This window comes from Mytilus edulis, chromosome 2 (genome assembly GCF_963676685.1).
Source record: "Mytilus edulis chromosome 2, xbMytEdul2.2, whole genome shotgun sequence".
NCBI lineage: Eukaryota > Metazoa > Mollusca > Bivalvia > Mytilida > Mytilidae > Mytilus > Mytilus edulis.
Window position 1 is genome coordinate 83361893 of NC_092345.1, and position 23270 is coordinate 83385162.

The window sequence follows — 23270 nt, forward strand, 5'->3', positions numbered from 1 at the left end:
TAATTTTGTTTCAAAATTGCAGAGATTGTGCTCTAACATTTAGCTAGATCTTTAGAATTGTTACGAAGGTAAATACTTCTTCTTAAAGCTATTACAGTATGATGCATTTTATGTGAAATAAATGGGCAATTCGGTATCTGAAAAAAAATCAGCTTAGATAGAAGTAGACCTATTGGTCCTTGCATACGTCAGGTTTGTTCTGACGTCTGTTGTTAGAAAGATATTATTTTAAGATATATAAAATGGCTGTTTTACACTACATTCTATTTATGAATGTGACAGTCGTATTTTTCATCCAAATGGAAGAAAATGAAGATTTAGTCAATATTGTTTGACGAGAACATGACATACTCTAAAACTGGATAGTTTAACATGTCAGAAAATATTTTACGCAGGACTACAACGACGGATTCAAACTAAAATAATGAAAACAACACGTTATAAATTTCATGCTTCCGAATCACTCTCTTGATTTACCTTCACCAGGAACGCTCGAAACCCGATTATTTGCAAGGCATGGTTGTATAAGGACCAAAAACGTTAAAGAGCTATAACCAAAAAAGGACATTAAAAAAAGACAAATGCATTCAAGGCCAACTGTGACTAAACTAGTCGAAACATTAGTATATAACTGTTTCCTTTGTTAGGTAAAATGTAGTAAATAGACTCAGGTTTTGCCTGATGAATCATAGTTTTTGAGGAAGTTGATATAGATAAAATATTTCGTGGGTGGTAACATCATCGTATCTAGGAATGTTTAAAACAAAATTTTATTTAAGGAAGATTTATGTAAAATGAACGTTTTAATAAGAAATATAGTAACCTTACCGACATTAAAATATTCGATATGACTACAGAAATAAAGAATATCTGATCCCCATTTAGACTTACTTGATGGTACATTGTAATATAACTTCACAATCGAATACACTAAGATGTCACATACCAATTATTGAAATATATGTATTGAAGGTGGAGGTAGATGCAACCTTATACCAGAACATATATCAAGCTGTGAATGTGTCCGAAATATGATTCATGGTTTCATAGTTCTGTGATTGCAGTTTGATGTAAAGCATGAACTATTGAATTCAATTCATTGTGAGCTAATTCTACCGGGGGCAATTTTCATATTAAGTAAGGAAGATTTGAGTGCGCAGATTTAATACTTCAGGCTTTGTTTTTTGTCTCCTCAAAACAGGAAGTTTTCACAACGCATTAACCTTGAAATCATAATGCAGTGAGCAAGACGAATCTTAAATAATTTTTTTAATGTAGATAATTGTAAACGAAATAGGCATCACCAAATAAAATTAACTACTAGTAATTCTTGAAACATTGACATGGGCTCGATTTAAGGATGACAAGTAAATCCCAAGTTAGTGAACAATAAACTAAAAAAGTTACCAGACTCTAAGGAAATTTCAAATATGAAAGTCTCTTCTTAAATAAATAGCAAATGAAAAACCCAAACACACCAAACTAATGGAAAATAACTGTCATATTTGTAACTTGGTATTGCCATTTCCGTATGTAGAAAATGGTGCAATAAACCTGGCTTTATAAGTAGCTAGACCTCTCACTTGCATGACAGTAATTCCAGTAAATTGACATATACGTGTTGAAAAAGGAAGAGACATAATAAAAATAGAGGTACATAAGTCAACATTGAGTTATAATGTTTATCTATCACTACAAAGAAATCAAATTGGCATATAGACATATGAAGTACATTAAAAAATATGTAAGATAAAAATACAAAAAAAATGACAACAGCACAACAACGCATTTGCGGTACGAAAAGACGCCAACATTATATTTAAAAAAAAATGGACCATATAGAATGGTAATTGTATATTAACTACGTGTTATATGAAAAATATTTAAATGTTTTTATTTTTTTTATATATTTTTCATAATAATAACCTGTTTACATTTCATAATGAGGAAATATACAGAAAAAAATCCCCACACCGACAATATTTTCTGTTAACACTAGTGGTGTAGAAACAGTACTTTTATATTTTATCGTGAAAATTGTATTGAAAAGAGAGAAACGTTTAAAGCAGAATTGATAAGAAAATCGAGAACTACCAATAAGTCCACATTACCAATATGGTCCGTCGATTCTGTTTTTTTTTTTAATAATTTATGCCTTATAATGACTTTATACTTCGTTTTTGACAATCATCATGAAAACTATACTAGTTAGATAGAAAATACAAAAGCATATATATAAACACATTATCTTTTATTGCTCTTTAATGACGATTTTACCAAATGTTCGCATTCTGCAAATCTTTTTCAAAACTATAACAGATAATAATGTTTATCGGTTTACTGATAATACAGGTTTAATAAAAGTTAAAATTCCGCATTTATTTTCGAGTCCCCCCTTTTTTCTTTGCATTCTGAACTTTGACCGTGTCTGTCACGTGACGTTACCGTATTGTGACGTCACTTCTTAATTTTCTAACGTTTGAACGGGAAGCATGTTCAATATTGTTTTTGAAAAATCCAGTTCCATCCTCAACACAGATGAAACCTCAGAAAAGAAATAGGCAACCGCCTAATAGTTTACGATATGGTGCTGAGAAAAATGCTACTTCTAAGCGTAAAAAAACAAATGTTAGGAAAAGTCATGTGCATTCTGATCCAAAAAGACCCATGGCTCCTCGTGGGAATCAAAACATAATTGCGGCGGGTAGTCATTCAACTCAAGTTATGGTAAACGCAAGCGTAGACGAGATTATTGCCTCCAACCAAAACCAAAGTGACCGTGCGGAGTTGGACCCTGTGACAGTAGCCATTCATCTTCGAGAGTTTCGATGTCGGGTACAGATTCTAAGCGACCTGAATTGTACGATGTCACCACAACAATCAACAGAATAGAAGCCGATAATTATTCTAGTATAGTTTCCCAAGTCGAGATGGTTCCAGCGATTCAGGATAGTCATGGTATGTATACGCATACAGGGGACCAAAATTCACCCCCTTTTCTCAAAGTTGGAGGCCACAGTCGCTAATTACAGGCTTGCATTCGGCCAGTAATGAAATTTCCCTACTTAATCACATTCCGGAAAGCATCCCTAGCATATTTGATCCGATTGGGGCTCATATTCCATTAAAGATTAAGGAGAAAATTTGGCGAGGTGAGTTTATTCATTTAGGTTTATTGCTAAAATCTGCTGCAGTTTTAAGCTCTGATTCAACTTTGGATGGCGATTTTGTTTTGAAAGGAGGTGCTCTGAAGTCTGTGGTTAATAAGAAACCAGATTCTTTGAACAATATAGAAATTTGGACTTCGGTCTTTATGATTTATATGGCAATTCTATTAGAAAAATAGCCTATGAAAGCCCAAGAGTATTTGAAATATATGCAAAGCATTCGATTAGCGTCGTCTAGGGGTACTAATAATGGTTGGGCCGTGTACGATGATCAGTACCGACTAAAAAAGAGCGCTTTCCATCATCTTCCTGGGGTGTCATTGATCAGGAATTGTAGGTTTTGTGCGTGGTGGCAGGGAATGTCAATCAGTCATCCTCGAATTATCATTCGGCAAGTAATATGACTTAAAAAAGCATGGCCTATACAAATTGATGTGTTCACATGTTTTATATCTTTAAATACTTATCGTATTCTGGTTTAACATCATCTAGAATCAATACATACATGGTACTTATCCGGGATTAGCCATAAATCATAAATTATTAGGTGTAAATGACATTACATGTACTTTTATAGTTTCTTCATGTTAGAGGGAGTTCGAAGGAAGAGTCCCAAATTATCAGATATTCGCGCTCCTGTTACTTTAGAAATTTTACACAAAATTATACGATCACTACCATCCGTTTGCTCCCCTCTGAATCTTGTCTTTTCGCTTCTGCATTTAGTCTTGCATTTTTTGCTTTATTAAGAATAGGTGAGCTCACGGCCGATACGAGTACATATATCGGAGCCCACACAATTTTCTTTAACGATCTGTCATTGAAAATTTCAAATAATAAATATGAATTGCATTTGAAGATTTGTCGTTCGAAAACTGACCAGAGAGGTACTTCAACGACTTTGGTTATTCCTCAAAGGGAACCAGATCTTTTGTCCAGTGAGCATGTTGCGTGCCTTTTAGTGAATAATATACCCTGTTTCTGACAAACCCTTGTTTTAACATTTTAATGGGTCTCCATTGACTCGTTTTCAGTTTATTTCTATACTTAAGAAACCCCCTTTATTTTTGTGGCGTAAAAGACTACATTCGATCACAATTGTATAGAATAGGCGGAGCATCCCATTATAGCAGAATGGGAGGTTCGAATTCAGTAATTAGGAAGTGGGGACGGTACGTTTGGTTTTCTGATGCATACACTAGTTACATTCGGATTTGATAGATTCATAGATACGAAGATTTTCGAAGCTGTATTTTAATATGTTTTGTAAAGATTTACACAGAACAGTAAGAATTTTTGTCAAGTTTTGGTCATGGGGTCATCTTTTGTATATTGGGCGGCCAGAAGCGTGAAGAGAAGACCAGGGGGTCAAAACTTGATAACAGTCAAAAGGTTATAATTTTCATTGGTATGCGCAGCGAGGGATGACATGTGTAACCGGAGAGCACGAATTTACTCTACAAATTCATATCGTCACCATCGAGATTCGAACCCCGGTCGTCTGCGTGACAGTCCGTGCGTTAACCCACTGAGCCAAAGAATCGATTCTCTAGCTCAGTTGATTAAGACTGGCATTATATGTTCTACCTGTACTGAGGGGAAGCAACCCTGCTACACTATTCCCCCACCACAAGAGTCATCATATCTTCATATTTGACTCTTAACAACACAAACCCTGGCTATATTCCAGATAAACATCGTGGATTTTTTAGTCGGGCGCCAAATGTAACCGGAGAGCACGAATTTACTCTACACATTCATATCGTCACCATCGGGATTCGAACCACGGTCGTCTGCGTGACAGTCAGTGCGTTAACCCACTGAGCCAAAGAATCGATTCTCTAGCTCAGTTGATTAAGACTGGCATTATATGTTCTATCTGTACTGAGGGTAAGCAGCCCCGCTACACATGAACAAAAAAAATATATTTCCTTCAGTTGAAGAGAATCTTAGATGTTATCCACCTCCACAAATTTTTATAATCTAATTGGGTTCTAAGTTTTGGGTTTAATCAAAGGAAAAAGCTTATTGATCAGTTAAGGTTGAACATAATGCGATTACATGTGTTACTGCCAAATCTCTCCTTGGTGTGGAGTGAAATTTTGCCTCGTAGATACTGGCACTTGTCAGAAAATCAGGTGGCTATCAATTCTACTCGTAAACGAGTTAATGCAGCTCTTCAATATATTCAAGAAGATTGAAAATCATGGCCTTGTAATTTGCCACTCAAATATAAAAGCTCAAGATCGAGATTTATTCAGGCTTGACGGACCGTCGAGTATTTCCTAATATAAATTATATTTCAGTAGGGTGTAGTAAACTCGTTTCTTTGGGGACGAGAGTGTATAGACCTTCTCATTTGGCGGGATCTGACAAGATGACAGGGGGGTCATGACCCTATAATTCTACGTTAGACCATATGTTAAAATATTCTACTGTGGTACCACAGGGAAGTTGTGTTTTTTACAAACGGCTTTCTCTTGTTTACCAGAGCGGCCGGTTCATCACTGTTTAATACCAGTTTTGAATTTTATCCTCCGAGTACCGAGGAAGCGTTATTCGAGTTATGGCCTAGCGTCAGTGTGGGTTCGTGCTCCTCGTTCACTCTAATTTTCCATAGAGGAACTTTTGTTACTTCTGTTACCAGAAGAACACCTACTTGCCAATATTAAAAATGCCGTCGGTTTGTATCGTCTTGCCAGACCTCGTTTACAGTTTTTTCCCATGCGGCCGATTTGATTCCACATAATATTTCTTGAATTATTTAGTATTAAGGAGTTGCGGAATGATTGCCTATGAGACAACTGAACTGTAAAAACAACGTTGGTATTAGCATCTAAAGGTACCCGTACAACCTTCAACAATGAGTAAAACCGTTACCATATGCGGCCTGTTTTATTCCACACAATATTTCTTGAATTACAACACATTTTAAAAAGTACAAAAAATATTAACAATACAAGTTCTACAAATAACTTAATTGAGCGAAAGGAGTTATGCTTTTCAATGACGGTTTTAAAAAAATCGTTTTTATTTGTTATCTTCAAAACTTTAAACAGTAGATAGACACTTTGATCATGTTGCTAGCAAAACATGAATTATATACTAGTTTAAATATTGGAGAGTGTCTATTGTTTAAGATTACATAACACACCCACATATACATTTTCTGACATTATTGGCCTAGATAAGGAAAAAGGAAGTAAATCAAACATTGTCAAAGACAGGTAAATATAGAATCAAAATATTGTAACTAATGCTGTATTTATTTTTCAAATAATTCATTGCATAAGTGCATTTGTGGTTTAAATAGGATGTTTCCCAAAATTGGATCTACAAGATTTTATATGTGTCGGTTATAAAACAATTCACAGTTGTAACAAACGTTGCAAACTTAAAAATAAAGACAAGGTCGAGGTGAGTCAAATTGATAAATAAGAAATTTGCCAACAACCTCAATCAAATTGTCAAAAAACTTCACAAAATATTCTTTTTAACTAAGTGGATCATATCTGTGGAACTTTAACAAAATACTTAATTCATACTTTCTTAACCCATTTCTCTGCCGTCAGTCTATTGTTCTAACAGTGGATTATTTTTCGAGAATCCATTGACGACCATGTAAACTTAAGGAAGTACACCACTAATTCATGGTCCCATTGCTTTCTATGTTAAATTCCTCCGTTTCAAGCAGGCACACCTCTTTTATTTTAAGTTCAAATAAAGTGGCAATCATTGCATTTCAAAGCAACACTTTATGGTGTCTTGTACTGAAAAAATCAACATACCTTACATTGCATATAAGAAAGAACTGGTTCCCGGAACTTCAGATGTACCAAAACAGGTACTTCAGGTCTGACAAACAGACAAAATGTACCCTCTTTTTAAAATTTGGTGCAGTTTTTTTACTATTCAAAATTAAAAGTCCAAAAGTGTTCTACAATGATCACCAGTCCTTCAGCTTTCATTTGATACCAAAAATACCTAAATATTCTACATATTTTGAAAGTTACACTCATGCGTAGGAACTATTTTGTGTTAAATATGTACTACTTTCTGGTATGTGCTTTCTGGCCGGGCCTGAATTAGTGGTGTTACACCTATAACAGAACCAAACTTGCTATATTGACTTGAGCATTACTTTATTTCATTCTATGATCTATTTCAAGCAATAAAAAACATATAAAGCCTTAGTCCAAATACTATTTTATTAATTTAAAGCTCAAATTGGACTGGTAGTAACATATGGGTTATTCAAAGAAAACTGCATATGTATATTACCATTGGCCAATATATTTTTTTTATTCTCAATATCATTGTTTTATTTATTAATTTCTATTAGGAAAGCTATGTGCTTACTAATAGTCATATTTTTATCAGAGGTTCTTCATTAAATAACAATACATTAGTCCAAACTTAAGACATAAATGAGAAATTATCCCCCCTTTTTTCTTGAAATTGAAAAAAGGCTTTTTTTTTGCATGAAATATAATTCTGTGGTAAAACATAGATTAATAAGAGCAATTTATATATCCCTCAGCTAGATAACTTGCTAAACTGGTCCAAAATTACATGTACAGTGAGATTTAAGAATTCTTATATGAGTATATACCATTTGCCTAGATTGTAAAAGGCTACCATAAGAAAAACAAAAAAACTTGAAAAATCATGAGATTATTTTGACCAAGAGCTATTTTGTTCCATAAACAAGTCATAAAATACATGTTTTATTGATTTGAATCAGAAAAAATGCAAAAATGAGAACTTGGAGTCAAGTCTTAACTGCATGCATGTTGTATGACCATAAAAGGCTAACATATTTGAGTATGCCAATTTAAGAGCTTAAATTTCCCATAAGCAGGACGGTTGACCCAAAAAAGATGATTAGACATGATTACTAACATCCTATTTGACTTATTTTCATTGGAATAGGTACAACTTCTAAAAATTGGATTTCTGGTGATTCTCTAGATCTGTAATAGGAAGTACACCACTAATTCATGGTCCCATTGCTTTCTATGTTAAATTCCTCCGTTTCAAGCAGGCACACCTCTTTTATTTTAAGTTCAAATAAAGTGGCAATCATTGCATTTCAAAGCAACACTTTATGGTGTCTTGTACTGAAAAAATCAACATACCTTACATTGCATATAAGAAAGAACTGGTTCCCGGAACTTCAGATGTACCAAAACAGGTACTTCAGGTCTGACAAACAGACAAAATGTACCCTCTTTTTAAAATTTGGTGCAGTTTTTTTACTATTCAAAATTAAAAGTCCAAAAGTGTTCTACAATGATCACCAGTCCTTCAGCTTTCATTTGATACCAAAAATACCTAAATATTCTACATATTTTGAAAGTTACACTCATGCGTAGGAACTATTTTGTGTTAAATATGTACTACTTTCTGGTATGTGCTTTCTGGCCGGGCCTGAATTAGTGGTGTTACACCTATAACAGAACCAAACTTGCTATATTGACTTGAGCATTACTTTATTTCATTCTATGATCTATTTCAAGCAATAAAAAACATATAAAGCCTTAGTCCAAATACTATTTTATTAATTTAAAGCTCAAATTGGACTGGTAGTAACATATGGGTTATTCAAAGAAAACTGCATATGTATATTACCATTGGCCAATATATTTTTTTTATTCTCAATATCATTGTTTTATTTATTAATTTCTATTAGGAAAGCTATGTGCTTACTAATAGTCATATTTTTATCAGAGGTTCTTCATTAAATAACAATACATTAGTCCAAACTTAAGACATAAATGAGAAATTATCCCCCCTTTTTTCTTGAAATTGAAAAAAGGCTTTTTTTTTGCATGAAATATAATTCTGTGGTAAAACATAGATTAATAAGAGCAATTTATATATCCCTCAGCTAGATAACTTGCTAAACTGGTCCAAAATTACATGTACAGTGAGATTTAAGAATTCTTATATGAGTATATACCATTTGCCTAGATTGTAAAAGGCTACCATAAGAAAAACAAAAAAACTTGAAAAATCATGAGATTATTTTGACCAAGAGCTATTTTGTTCCATAAACAAGTCATAAAATACATGTTTTATTGATTTGAATCAGAAAAAATGCAAAAATGAGAACTTGGAGTCAAGTCTTAACTGCATGCATGTTGTATGACCATAAAAGGCTAACATATTTGAGTATGCCAATTTAAGAGCTTAAATTTCCCATAAGCAGGACGGTTGACCCAAAAAAGATGATTAGACATGATTACTAACATCCTATTTGACTTATTTTCATTGGAATAGGTACAACTTCTAAAAATTGGATTTCTGGTGATTCTCTAGATCTGTAATAGGAAGTACACCACTAATTCATGGTCCCATTGCTTTCTATGTTAAATTCCTCCGTTTCAAGCAGGCACACCTCTTTTATTTTAAGTTCAAATAAAGTGGCAATCATTGCATTTCAAAGCAACACTTTATGGTGTCTTGTACTGAAAAAATCAACATACCTTACATTGCATATAAGAAAGAACTGGTTCCCGGAACTTCAGATGTACCAAAACAGGTACTTCAGGTCTGACAAACAGACAAAATGTACCCTCTTTTTAAAATTTGGTGCAGTTTTTTTACTATTCAAAATTAAAAGTCCAAAAGTGTTCTACAATGATCACCAGTCCTTCAGCTTTCATTTGATACCAAAAATACCTAAATATTCTACATATTTTGAAAGTTACACTCATGCGTAGGAACTATTTTGTGTTAAATATGTACTACTTTCTGGTATGTGCTTTCTGGCCGGGCCTGAATTAGTGGTGTTACACCTATAACAGAACCAAACTTGCTATATTGACTTGAGCATTACTTTATTTCATTCTATGATCTATTTCAAGCAATAAAAAACATATAAAGCCTTAGTCCAAATACTATTTTATTAATTTAAAGCTCAAATTGGACTGGTAGTAACATATGGGTTATTCAAAGAAAACTGCATATGTATATTACCATTGGCCAATATATTTTTTTTATTCTCAATATCATTGTTTTATTTATTAATTTCTATTAGGAAAGCTATGTGCTTACTAATAGTCATATTTTTATCAGAGGTTCTTCATTAAATAACAATACATTAGTCCAAACTTAAGACATAAATGAGAAATTATCCCCCCTTTTTTCTTGAAATTGAAAAAAGGCTTTTTTTTTGCATGAAATATAATTCTGTGGTAAAACATAGATTAATAAGAGCAATTTATATATCCCTCAGCTAGATAACTTGCTAAACTGGTCCAAAATTACATGTACAGTGAGATTTAAGAATTCTTATATGAGTATATACCATTTGCCTAGATTGTAAAAGGCTACCATAAGAAAAACAAAAAAACTTGAAAAATCATGAGATTATTTTGACCAAGAGCTATTTTGTTCCATAAACAAGTCATAAAATACATGTTTTATTGATTTGAATCAGAAAAAATGCAAAAATGAGAACTTGGAGTCAAGTCTTAACTGCATGCATGTTGTATGACCATAAAAGGCTAACATATTTGAGTATGCCAATTTAAGAGCTTAAATTTCCCATAAGCAGGACGGTTGACCCAAAAAAGATGATTAGACATGATTACTAACATCCTATTTGACTTATTTTCATTGGAATAGGTACAACTTCTAAAAATTGGATTTCTGGTGATTCTCTAGATCTGTAATAGGAAGTACACCACTAATTCATGGTCCCATTGCTTTCTATGTTAAATTCCTCCGTTTCAAGCAGGCACACCTCTTTTATTTTAAGTTCAAATAAAGTGGCAATCATTGCATTTCAAAGCAACACTTTATGGTGTCTTGTACTGAAAAAATCAACATACCTTACATTGCATATAAGAAAGAACTGGTTCCCGGAACTTCAGATGTACCAAAACAGGTACTTCAGGTCTGACAAACAGACAAAATGTACCCTCTTTTTAAAATTTGGTGCAGTTTTTTTACTATTCAAAATTAAAAGTCCAAAAGTGTTCTACAATGATCACCAGTCCTTCAGCTTTCATTTGATACCAAAAATACCTAAATATTCTACATATTTTGAAAGTTACACTCATGCGTAGGAACTATTTTGTGTTAAATATGTACTACTTTCTGGTATGTGCTTTCTGGCCGGGCCTGAATTAGTGGTGTTACACCTATAACAGAACCAAACTTGCTATATTGACTTGAGCATTACTTTATTTCATTCTATGATCTATTTCAAGCAATAAAAAACATATAAAGCCTTAGTCCAAATACTATTTTATTAATTTAAAGCTCAAATTGGACTGGTAGTAACATATGGGTTATTCAAAGAAAACTGCATATGTATATTACCATTGGCCAATATATTTTTTTTATTCTCAATATCATTGTTTTATTTATTAATTTCTATTAGGAAAGCTATGTGCTTACTAATAGTCATATTTTTATCAGAGGTTCTTCATTAAATAACAATACATTAGTCCAAACTTAAGACATAAATGAGAAATTATCCCCCCTTTTTTCTTGAAATTGAAAAAAGGCTTTTTTTTTGCATGAAATATAATTCTGTGGTAAAACATAGATTAATAAGAGCAATTTATATATCCCTCAGCTAGATAACTTGCTAAACTGGTCCAAAATTACATGTACAGTGAGATTTAAGAATTCTTATATGAGTATATACCATTTGCCTAGATTGTAAAAGGCTACCATAAGAAAAACAAAAAAACTTGAAAAATCATGAGATTATTTTGACCAAGAGCTATTTTGTTCCATAAACAAGTCATAAAATACATGTTTTATTGATTTGAATCAGAAAAAATGCAAAAATGAGAACTTGGAGTCAAGTCTTAACTGCATGCATGTTGTATGACCATAAAAGGCTAACATATTTGAGTATGCCAATTTAAGAGCTTAAATTTCCCATAAGCAGGACGGTTGACCCAAAAAAGATGATTAGACATGATTACTAACATCCTATTTGACTTATTTTCATTGGAATAGGTACAACTTCTAAAAATTGGATTTCTGGTGATTCTCTAGATCTGTAATAGGAAGTACACCACTAATTCATGGTCCCATTGCTTTCTATGTTAAATTCCTCCGTTTCAAGCAGGCACACCTCTTTTATTTTAAGTTCAAATAAAGTGGCAATCATTGCATTTCAAAGCAACACTTTATGGTGTCTTGTACTGAAAAAATCAACATACCTTACATTGCATATAAGAAAGAACTGGTTCCCGGAACTTCAGATGTACCAAAACAGGTACTTCAGGTCTGACAAACAGACAAAATGTACCCTCTTTTTAAAATTTGGTGCAGTTTTTTTACTATTCAAAATTAAAAGTCCAAAAGTGTTCTACAATGATCACCAGTCCTTCAGCTTTCATTTGATACCAAAAATACCTAAATATTCTACATATTTTGAAAGTTACACTCATGCGTAGGAACTATTTTGTGTTAAATATGTACTACTTTCTGGTATGTGCTTTCTGGCCGGGCCTGAATTAGTGGTGTTACACCTATAACAGAACCAAACTTGCTATATTGACTTGAGCATTACTTTATTTCATTCTATGATCTATTTCAAGCAATAAAAAACATATAAAGCCTTAGTCCAAATACTATTTTATTAATTTAAAGCTCAAATTGGACTGGTAGTAACATATGGGTTATTCAAAGAAAACTGCATATGTATATTACCATTGGCCAATATATTTTTTTTATTCTCAATATCATTGTTTTATTTATTAATTTCTATTAGGAAAGCTATGTGCTTACTAATAGTCATATTTTTATCAGAGGTTCTTCATTAAATAACAATACATTAGTCCAAACTTAAGACATAAATGAGAAATTATCCCCCCTTTTTTCTTGAAATTGAAAAAAGGCTTTTTTTTTGCATGAAATATAATTCTGTGGTAAAACATAGATTAATAAGAGCAATTTATATATCCCTCAGCTAGATAACTTGCTAAACTGGTCCAAAATTACATGTACAGTGAGATTTAAGAATTCTTATATGAGTATATACCATTTGCCTAGATTGTAAAAGGCTACCATAAGAAAAACAAAAAAACTTGAAAAATCATGAGATTATTTTGACCAAGAGCTATTTTGTTCCATAAACAAGTCATAAAATACATGTTTTATTGATTTGAATCAGAAAAAATGCAAAAATGAGAACTTGGAGTCAAGTCTTAACTGCATGCATGTTGTATGACCATAAAAGGCTAACATATTTGAGTATGCCAATTTAAGAGCTTAAATTTCCCATAAGCAGGACGGTTGACCCAAAAAAGATGATTAGACATGATTACTAACATCCTATTTGACTTATTTTCATTGGAATAGGTACAACTTCTAAAAATTGGATTTCTGGTGATTCTCTAGATCTGTAATAACAGAACCAAACTTGCTATATTGACTTGAGCATTACTTTATTTCATTCTATGATCTATTTCAAGCAATAAAAAACATATAAAGCCTTAGTCCAAATACTATTTTATTAATTTAAAGCTCAAATTGGACTGGTAGTAACATATGGGTTATTCAAAGAAAACTGCATATGTATATTACCATTGGCCAATATATTTTTTTTATTCTCAATATCATTGTTTTATTTATTAATTTCTATTAGGAAAGCTATGTGCTTACTAATAGTCATATTTTTATCAGAGGTTCTTCATTAAATAACAATACATTAGTCCAAACTTAAGACATAAATGAGAAATTATCCCCCCTTTTTTCTTGAAATTGAAAAAAGGCTTTTTTTTTGCATGAAATATAATTCTGTGGTAAAACATAGATTAATAAGAGCAATTTATATATCCCTCAGCTAGATAACTTGCTAAACTGGTCCAAAATTACATGTACAGTGAGATTTAAGAATTCTTATATGAGTATATACCATTTGCCTAGATTGTAAAAGGCTACCATAAGAAAAACAAAAAAACTTGAAAAATCATGAGATTATTTTGACCAAGAGCTATTTTGTTCCATAAACAAGTCATAAAATACATGTTTTATTGATTTGAATCAGAAAAAATGCAAAAATGAGAACTTGGAGTCAAGTCTTAACTGCATGCATGTTGTATGACCATAAAAGGCTAACATATTTGAGTATGCCAATTTAAGAGCTTAAATTTCCCATAAGCAGGACGGTTGACCCAAAAAAGATGATTAGACATGATTACTAACATCCTATTTGACTTATTTTCATTGGAATAGGTACAACTTCTAAAAATTGGATTTCTGGTGATTCTCTAGATCTGTAATAGGAAGTACACCACTAATTCATGGTCCCATTGCTTTCTATGTTAAATTCCTCCGTTTCAAGCAGGCACACCTCTTTTATTTTAAGTTCAAATAAAGTGGCAATCATTGCATTTCAAAGCAACACTTTATGGTGTCTTGTACTGAAAAAATCAACATACCTTACATTGCATATAAGAAAGAACTGGTTCCCGGAACTTCAGATGTACCAAAACAGGTACTTCAGGTCTGACAAACAGACAAAATGTACCCTCTTTTTAAAATTTGGTGCAGTTTTTTTACTATTCAAAATTAAAAGTCCAAAAGTGTTCTACAATGATCACCAGTCCTTCAGCTTTCATTTGATACCAAAAATACCTAAATATTCTACATATTTTGAAAGTTACACTCATGCGTAGGAACTATTTTGTGTTAAATATGTACTACTTTCTGGTATGTGCTTTCTGGCCGGGCCTGAATTAGTGGTGTTACACCTATAACAGAACCAAACTTGCTATATTGACTTGAGCATTACTTTATTTCATTCTATGATCTATTTCAAGCAATAAAAAACATATAAAGCCTTAGTCCAAATACTATTTTATTAATTTAAAGCTCAAATTGGACTGGTAGTAACATATGGGTTATTCAAAGAAAACTGCATATGTATATTACCATTGGCCAATATATTTTTTTTATTCTCAATATCATTGTTTTATTTATTAATTTCTATTAGGAAAGCTATGTGCTTACTAATAGTCATATTTTTATCAGAGGTTCTTCATTAAATAACAATACATTAGTCCAAACTTAAGACATAAATGAGAAATTATCCCCCCTTTTTTCTTGAAATTGAAAAAAGGCTTTTTTTTTGCATGAAATATAATTCTGTGGTAAAACATAGATTAATAAGAGCAATTTATATATCCCTCAGCTAGATAACTTGCTAAACTGGTCCAAAATTACATGTACAGTGAGATTTAAGAATTCTTATATGAGTATATACCATTTGCCTAGATTGTAAAAGGCTACCATAAGAAAAACAAAAAAACTTGAAAAATCATGAGATTATTTTGACCAAGAGCTATTTTGTTCCATAAACAAGTCATAAAATACATGTTTTATTGATTTGAATCAGAAAAAATGCAAAAATGAGAACTTGGAGTCAAGTCTTAACTGCATGCATGTTGTATGACCATAAAAGGCTAACATATTTGAGTATGCCAATTTAAGAGCTTAAATTTCCCATAAGCAGGACGGTTGACCCAAAAAAGATGATTAGACATGATTACTAACATCCTATTTGACTTATTTTCATTGGAATAGGTACAACTTCTAAAAATTGGATTTCTGGTGATTCTCTAGATCTGTAATAGGAAGTACACCACTAATTCATGGTCCCATTGCTTTCTATGTTAAATTCCTCCGTTTCAAGCAGGCACACCTCTTTTATTTTAAGTTCAAATAAAGTGGCAATCATTGCATTTCAAAGCAACACTTTATGGTGTCTTGTACTGAAAAAATCAACATACCTTACATTGCATATAAGAAAGAACTGGTTCCCGGAACTTCAGATGTACCAAAACAGGTACTTCAGGTCTGACAAACAGACAAAATGTACCCTCTTTTTAAAATTTGGTGCAGTTTTTTTACTATTCAAAATTAAAAGTCCAAAAGTGTTCTACAATGATCACCAGTCCTTCAGCTTTCATTTGATACCAAAAATACCTAAATATTCTACATATTTTGAAAGTTACACTCATGCGTAGGAACTATTTTGTGTTAAATATGTACTACTTTCTGGTATGTGCTTTCTGGCCGGGCCTGAATTAGTGGTGTTACACCTATAACAGAACCAAACTTGCTATATTGACTTGAGCATTACTTTATTTCATTCTATGATCTATTTCAAGCAATAAAAAACATATAAAGCCTTAGTCCAAATACTATTTTATTAATTTAAAGCTCAAATTGGACTGGTAGTAACATATGGGTTATTCAAAGAAAACTGCATATGTATATTACCATTGGCCAATATATTTTTTTTATTCTCAATATCATTGTTTTATTTATTAATTTCTATTAGGAAAGCTATGTGCTTACTAATAGTCATATTTTTATCAGAGGTTCTTCATTAAATAACAATACATTAGTCCAAACTTAAGACATAAATGAGAAATTATCCCCCCTTTTTTCTTGAAATTGAAAAAAGGCTTTTTTTTTGCATGAAATATAATTCTGTGGTAAAACATAGATTAATAAGAGCAATTTATATATCCCTCAGCTAGATAACTTGCTAAACTGGTCCAAAATTACATGTACAGTGAGATTTAAGAATTCTTATATGAGTATATACCATTTGCCTAGATTGTAAAAGGCTACCATAAGAAAAACAAAAAAACTTGAAAAATCATGAGATTATTTTGACCAAGAGCTATTTTGTTCCATAAACAAGTCATAAAATACATGTTTTATTGATTTGAATCAGAAAAAATGCAAAAATGAGAACTTGGAGTCAAGTCTTAACTGCATGCATGTTGTATGACCATAAAAGGCTAACATATTTGAGTATGCCAATTTAAGAGCTTAAATTTCCCATAAGCAGGACGGTTGACCCAAAAAAGATGATTAGACATGATTACTAACATCCTATTTGACTTATTTTCATTGGAATAGGTACAACTTCTAAAAATTGGATTTCTGGTGATTCTCTAGATCTGTAATAGGAAGTACACCACTAATTCATGGTCCCATTGCTTTCTATGTTAAATTCCTCCGTTTCAAGCAGGCACACCTCTTTTATTTTAAGTTCAAATAAAGTGGCAATCATTGCATTTCAAAGCAACACTTTATGGTGTCTTGTACTGAAAAAATCAACATACCTTACATTGCATATAAGAAAGAACTGGTTCCCGGAACTTCAGATGTACCAAAACAGGTACTTCAGGTCTGACAAACAGACAAAATGTACCCTCTTTTTAAAATTTGGTGCAGTTTTTTTACTATTCAAAATTAAAAGTCCAAAAGTGTTCTACAATGATCACCAGTCCTTCAGCTTTCATTTGATACCAAAAATACCTAAATATTCTACATATTTTGAAAGTTACACTCATGCGTAGGAACTATTTTGTGTTAAATATGTACTACTTTCTGGTATGTGCTTTCTGGCCGGGCCTGAATTAGTGGTGTTACACCTATAACAGAACCAAACTTGCTATATTGACTTGAGCATTACTTTATTTCATTCTATGATCTATTTCAAGCAATAAAAAACATATAAAGCCTTAGTCCAAATACTATTTTATTAATTTAAAGCTCAAATTGGACTGGTAGTAACATATGGGTTATTCAAAGAAAACTGCATATGTATATTACCATTGGCCAATATATTTTTTTTATTCTCAATATCATTGTTTTATTTATTAATTTCTATTAGGAAAGCTATGTGCTTACTAATAGTCATATTTTTATCAGAGGTTCTTCATTAAATAACAATACATTAGTCCAAACTTAAGACATAAATGAGAAATTATCCCCCCTTTTTTCTTGAAATTGAAAAAAGGCTTTTTTTTTGCATGAAATATAATTCTGTGGTAAAACATAGATTAATAAGAGCAATTTATATATCCCTCAGCTAGATAACTTGCTAAACTGGTCCAAAATTACATGTACAGTGAGATTTAAGAATTCTTATATGAGTATATACCATTTGCCTAGATTGTAAAAGGCTACCATAAGAAAAACAAAAAAACTTGAAAAATCATGAGATTATTTTGACCAAGAGCTATTTTGTTCCATAAACAAGTCATAAAATACATGTTTTATTGATTTGAATCAGAAAAAATGCAAAAATGAGAACTTGGAGTCAAGTCTTAACTGCATGCATGTTGTATGACCATAAAAGGCTAACATATTTGAGTATGCCAATTTAAGAGCTTAAATTTCCCATAAGCAGGACGGTTGACCCAAAAAAGATGATTAGACATGATTACTAACATCCTATTTGACTTATTTTCATTGGAATAGGTACAACTTCTAAAAATTGGATTTCTGGTGATTCTCTAGATCTGTAATAGGAAGTACACCACTAATTCATGGTCCCATTGCTTTCTATGTTAACCCTTTCGTACCGAAATTATCCTTTTGGCACCCTGGAGCGCGAGCCGAAATTATCCTTTTGGCACCACGGAGCTGAGGGCGAAATTATCCTTAAGGATACCTAAAATTCTATTTTTAGAACGACAACTTCCAAGGTAAAAATATCAATTTCTAACCATAGGTTTCGGCTCATGGTGTAAGTTAAGTTAAAATAATATTATACAATTTGATTTTTACAATGGTTGAAAGGATATATTGTTTTTCGAATGCAAAAACTGAAAATAAAACCTGAAAAAATATCGAGTCCATTTGCAAAATGGCGAAACGAAAAACTCCTCGTTGAATCGTTTTTTCATCAAAATATTGTAAGTATTCAAAGCAACAACGAATGAAATTAAATTTATCATATAAAAATACAAATTTCAGGTTATTTTTGTCTTAACTAAGGATCGTAGTTTTGTTAAAAACATGCTTTAAATGTCGAGCAGGTGCTTGTACGGTAGTAAAATTTGTCTCTGTGACATTACATTTTCAAACATAAATAAGGCTGGTTAAAAATAGTTCTCGACGGTCATTTCATATATCAACGAATTGGTAAAAATCTCGAGAATTTTTGCATTATAATTTAATTCTTATTTACTTTTTTTGTGTGCTAAAAATACAAAAATTCTAACGACCTTAAATTGAACCGGAAATAGACATCGTTATGGAAAATATGTCAACAAACATGGCGGAAAAATATTACACAATTTATGCACTCCGGTAAAAAGTTTGTTTTCGCTTATAATTCTTTTAGTTAGACGTAAAAATAAAATTATAAACTTAGTTAGACATGTAACCTGACACTGTAGAAGTGTTTTCTGCTATTTTAATCTGTTAATTTAAGTAAAAGAAGTGATAAAAGGTAAGTCTCGTTTCACCGTTGGGTCACTTGTTCAGTCAAAAAAGGTTACAAAAATGTCGTCTGATGAATCTGACGAATTTGAAGGCTTTTCTCAAGGTGAAATAGATGAAGCTGAAGCTAGATATCAACATCAGTTACTTCAGCAGGGTTTAGGTGATGACACAGACAGTGATGGCTTCATAGAATCAGATGATTCAGACATTGAGATCAATGATGATATCCCTGGGCCTGCTGGTGATGCTGGTAATGTTTTGCAGAATGGTTGGCATGAACAATTTATATATCATGAACGAGGAATGCCTCACCTGTTCACACCCTCTGGAATCTCAGGGCCAACTAGGATCATGCCACAAGACCAGGATCCTACAGATTTTCTTAAGCTTTTCCTAACCGACATGCTCATTGAAAATCTGATAAATGAAGCTGACCGCTATGCCGTTAAACAGAAAGAGCAACACCCAAATCAGAATAAAATGGCCTGGGTAAAACCTACAGTTCCTGAGATGAATGCTTTCCTTGGTCTCTGTTTCCAAATGGGTGTTGATAGGAAACCATCTACTAAAATGTACTGGTCGACTGATCATTTTTTACATACACCTGTATTTCCTAACACCATGAGTCGTGACAGATTCACACAAATAATGAGATACCTCCACTTTTCAAACTCAGAGTTAGAACCATTACCAGGTGCTGAAAATTACGACCCCTTGTTTAAGGTCAAACCATTAGTAAATCACTTTAATGCCTGCTTCAACCAGGAGTATAACCCCAAAAGAAATGTGACTGTAGACGAGTGTATGATCCCGTTTAAAGGTCGAGTTCAGTTTCGACAATACATGCCAGCAAAGCCACATAAATGGGGAGTGAAGGTGTGGATGCTAGCTGAGTCGCAAAGTAGCTACATCAAGTTCATAGACATATATCCAGGGAGACGTGCAACTCCTCAATTACACCTCGCCAGTAATGTTGTCAAAAGGTGCCTACAGGGAGCACAGCTAGAGGGTAAAGGGTATCATGTATATACTGATAATTTTTTTTCAAGCCCAGAGCTTTTTGAAGATTTATTTCAAAATTATGGTACAGCAGCATGTGGAACGGTCCGAATAAACCGTAGGGGACTACCTGTTGATATAATTTGTAAACGCCCAGAAGGCATAAATCAACGTGGGGATATGAAATTCCGCCAAAAAGGATGTCTGGTAGCTTCAGCATGGAAAGATAAAAAAGTTGTAAATGTCTTGTCAACTATTCATGACAACAGTACATCTGAAGTGCAGAGGCTTGTAAATACAGAAGGCACTTTCTCTAGGCAAAACTTTGTTTGTCCAAAAATGGTTTCAGATTATACAAGTAATATGGGAGGTGTCGACCGTGCCGACCAATATATCCAGTATTACTGTTACAATCATAAAACTATCAAATGGAGTAAGAGGGTTTTCTTTGTACTTCTAGAAATGGCAAAGTTAAATGCCTTTAAACTTTTTATCATGAGCCATAATCATCCATCTTCAATGACATTCCTTGACTTCACCTTAGATATTGCAAAAGGATTAGTCGCCGGCTATTCATCTGACGTCCGTAGGGGTAGACCATCACAAGTCCCACTTGAAAACAGGCTTGTTCAAAGACATATGCCAACTAGGTTTGACAAAAAGTCAAAATGCCATCTGTGTTATATGAGAACAAAAAATGGAATTCAGGAGACAGTTAGACAAACAAAATTTGGCTGTAATGATTGTAGAAAACACCTGTGCCTGCCTGAATGCTTCACCAAATTTCACACTGTTAGAAATTGTTACAACTGACCAAGGAAGTGGATAGAACTGTTTTGTTAATTTTGTTATTTTTAAGCTGTTTGGACATCTGTTAAAGTTTTAATTGTTGACTTGTTGTTTAAAAAAAAACTGAACATTTAGCACATATAAACAATCCTTATTTCTGGTATCAATTCATGCAGGCAGGCCAGTGTGGACATTCAAGCTAGAGGATTTATTTAAATTTTGTAAGTTTACATGTATATATATGTTACATTTTAAACATATATTTGTTAAAAATTATATGAACTGGCAAAATAGTTATAGTGCAAAAAAAAATAAAGACAGAAGTATGAACAGGAAAAAGATAATATATATGATTTTTTAAAAGATGCCAAAATTTTAAAAACTATAAGATAAAAATTTCAACATTAAATTATTTATCATGGACTATTATGAATTTTATTCAGTCTTTTAATACATACACATATACACACAGAAAAAAAGATACAGATAAAAAAAAACAATACATATTCATCACGTTAAAAAAAAATATAGATCTGTCTCATACAGTACATACAAAATGTATTTGAATTATTTATTTAAATAGTTTGTGTAAATTTAATTAATTTGCTGAACCAAATGGGGATGAGAATAATAATATAATGCAATATTTTATTATTTGTCTTGATAAAATATTTTTGTTTTAGTTATGCTTGCAATTTTGCACGGATTTTGTTAGTTTTCAAATCCAAAGTCTTGCCTATAGTAGGATTAATGTTCCTGAATTTGTTGGAGTTGTCTCTCTTTATTAACCATGTAAACAATATGGCGGTCGCAATTTTTCTCGTAAACAACAGACACTTCTTAAAGCATTTTTTGGCTGGAATACATCGATTGGAATACATTTACGGATAAGGAACTTAAGTAATACGACTGAAATCACGTTGCATGACATTTGTTGGAAGTAAAATTGCTTCAAACGTAATTAAAGCGCATTTAATCAGTACCGAAATGGAAAAAAATCCGTACGCAAATTTTCAACAGGAAAGTAGAATAATTTGGCTTCAAATCGCAATCAATCAACAAAAAGACATTAACCCCCCTTGAAGAACAAACTTTTCTTTCCCCACGTGGCTTATGAATGATCAATTTACTGTCGTTTGCTCGAATTCGACGATTTCCGCAGTCACGTTTTTTTCGATACCACCTTGCAAAATAAAACCCGGTCGGGGAATCAGCTCGAGGAATTAAACCTCGGCCACAAAATCCCGCGAAAAAAATTAATTCAGGAGCGAAAGTGTTAAATTCCTCCGTTTCAAGCAGGCACACCTCTTTTATTTTAAGTTCAAATAAAGTGGCAATCATTGCATTTCAAAGCAACACTTTATGGTGTCTTGTACTGAAAAAATCAACATACCTTACATTGCATATAAGAAAGAACTGGTTCCCGGAACTTCAGATGTACCAAAACAGGTACTTCAGGTCTGACAAACAGACAAAATGTACCCTCTTTTTAAAATTTGGTGCAGTTTTTTTACTATTCAAAATTAAAAGTCCAAAAGTGTTCTACAATGATCACCAGTCCTTCAGCTTTCATTTGATACCAAAAATACCTAAATATTCTACATATTTTGAAAGTTACACTCATGCGTAGGAACTATTTTGTGTTAAATATGTACTACTTTCTGGTATGTGCTTTCTGGCCGGGCCTGAATTAGTGGTGTTACACCTATAACAGAACCAAACTTGCTATATTGACTTGAGCATTACTTTATTTCATTCTATGATCTATTTCAAGCAATAAAAAACATATAAAGCCTTAGTCCAAATACTATTTTATTAATTTAAAGCTCAAATTGGACTGGTAGTAACATATGGGTTATTCAAAGAAAACTGCATATGTATATTACCATTGGCCAATATATTTTTTTTATTCTCAATATCATTGTTTTATTTATTAATTTCTATTAGGAAAGCTATGTGCTTACTAATAGTCATATTTTTATCAGAGGTTCTTCATTAAATAACAATACATTAGTCCAAACTTAAGACATAAATGAGAAATTATCCCCCCTTTTTTCTTGAAATTGAAAAAAGGCTTTTTTTTTGCAT

The 23270-nt window shown here is 32.4% G+C and overlaps 1 protein-coding gene across 1 annotated transcript; it reads left to right on the forward strand.

Annotated features, from left to right (window-relative positions):
• Positions 1-19404: 19404 nt before the first annotated feature.
• Positions 19405-22457, forward strand: LOC139513170 (piggyBac transposable element-derived protein 4-like). Its single transcript, XM_071301451.1, has one exon. The coding sequence runs from the start codon at positions 19455-19457 to the stop codon at positions 21204-21206; it is 1752 nt and encodes a 583-aa protein (XP_071157552.1). The 5' UTR covers positions 19405-19454; the 3' UTR covers positions 21207-22457.
• The last annotated feature ends 813 nt before the right edge of the window (positions 22458-23270 follow it).

Coding starts and splice junctions, on each gene's coding strand:
- LOC139513170 (XM_071301451.1), top strand. CDS start 19,455: ATGTCGTCTGATGAATCTGACGAATTTGAAGGCTTTTCTCAAGGTGAA.